We start from the raw sequence: 378 nt of genomic DNA, 5'->3' as shown, positions 1-378 counted from the left end.
ATGCCCAGCCTTACCCACCCATCCCACCAGGCCCAGCCTTACCTGAACATCAATGTTGGCACCGCTCTCCAGCAGCAGAGACATCATTGGGATGTTCCCCTTCAAGGTGCTGATGTGCAGACAGGCCAAGCCTGGGGTGGGTAGGCAGGACAGAGAACCACAGTCAGCCCAGACCGCCCCAAGGCACGCCAACCCCAGCCCCACGCCCGCCCTGCTCCGCTCCTGCATCCCTGCATCCCCAACACATCATCTCTTCCCCAGCCCAGCCACTGGCTCCGCACCGGGCTGTCCCCAGGTCTCACCTTGCCAGTTCTGGAGCTGCAGGTCCTGGTGGTGCCCGTGGGGCTGGGCCGTGCCCTCCGGCGGGGCTGACCCCCC

The 378-nt window shown here is 65.9% G+C and overlaps 1 protein-coding gene across 1 annotated transcript in view; it reads right to left on the bottom strand.

Moving 5' to 3' along the window:
* Positions 1-42: 42 nt before the first annotated feature.
* NFKBIE (nuclear factor of kappa light polypeptide gene enhancer in B-cells inhibitor, epsilon) overlaps positions 43-378 on the bottom strand; it is a gene marked incomplete at both ends in the record, with an annotated part of 1,068 nt that continues 732 nt past the window's right edge. Inside the window, 2 exons of the mRNA XM_010085646.1 lie at positions 43-131; positions 303-378. The exon at positions 303-378 is cut by the window's right edge and continues 141 nt beyond it. Coding sequence (XP_010083948.1) covers positions 43-131; positions 303-378 — 165 coding nt within the window. The remainder of the gene's footprint in view (positions 132-302) is intronic.

Source organism: Pterocles gutturalis, unplaced genomic scaffold (genome assembly GCF_000699245.1).
Source record: "Pterocles gutturalis isolate BGI_N339 unplaced genomic scaffold, ASM69924v1 scaffold16945, whole genome shotgun sequence".
Lineage (NCBI taxonomy): Eukaryota > Metazoa > Chordata > Aves > Pterocliformes > Pteroclidae > Pterocles > Pterocles gutturalis.
Note: the sequence above shows the minus strand (reverse complement) of the source record. Positions and strands in the feature narration are given on the sequence as shown.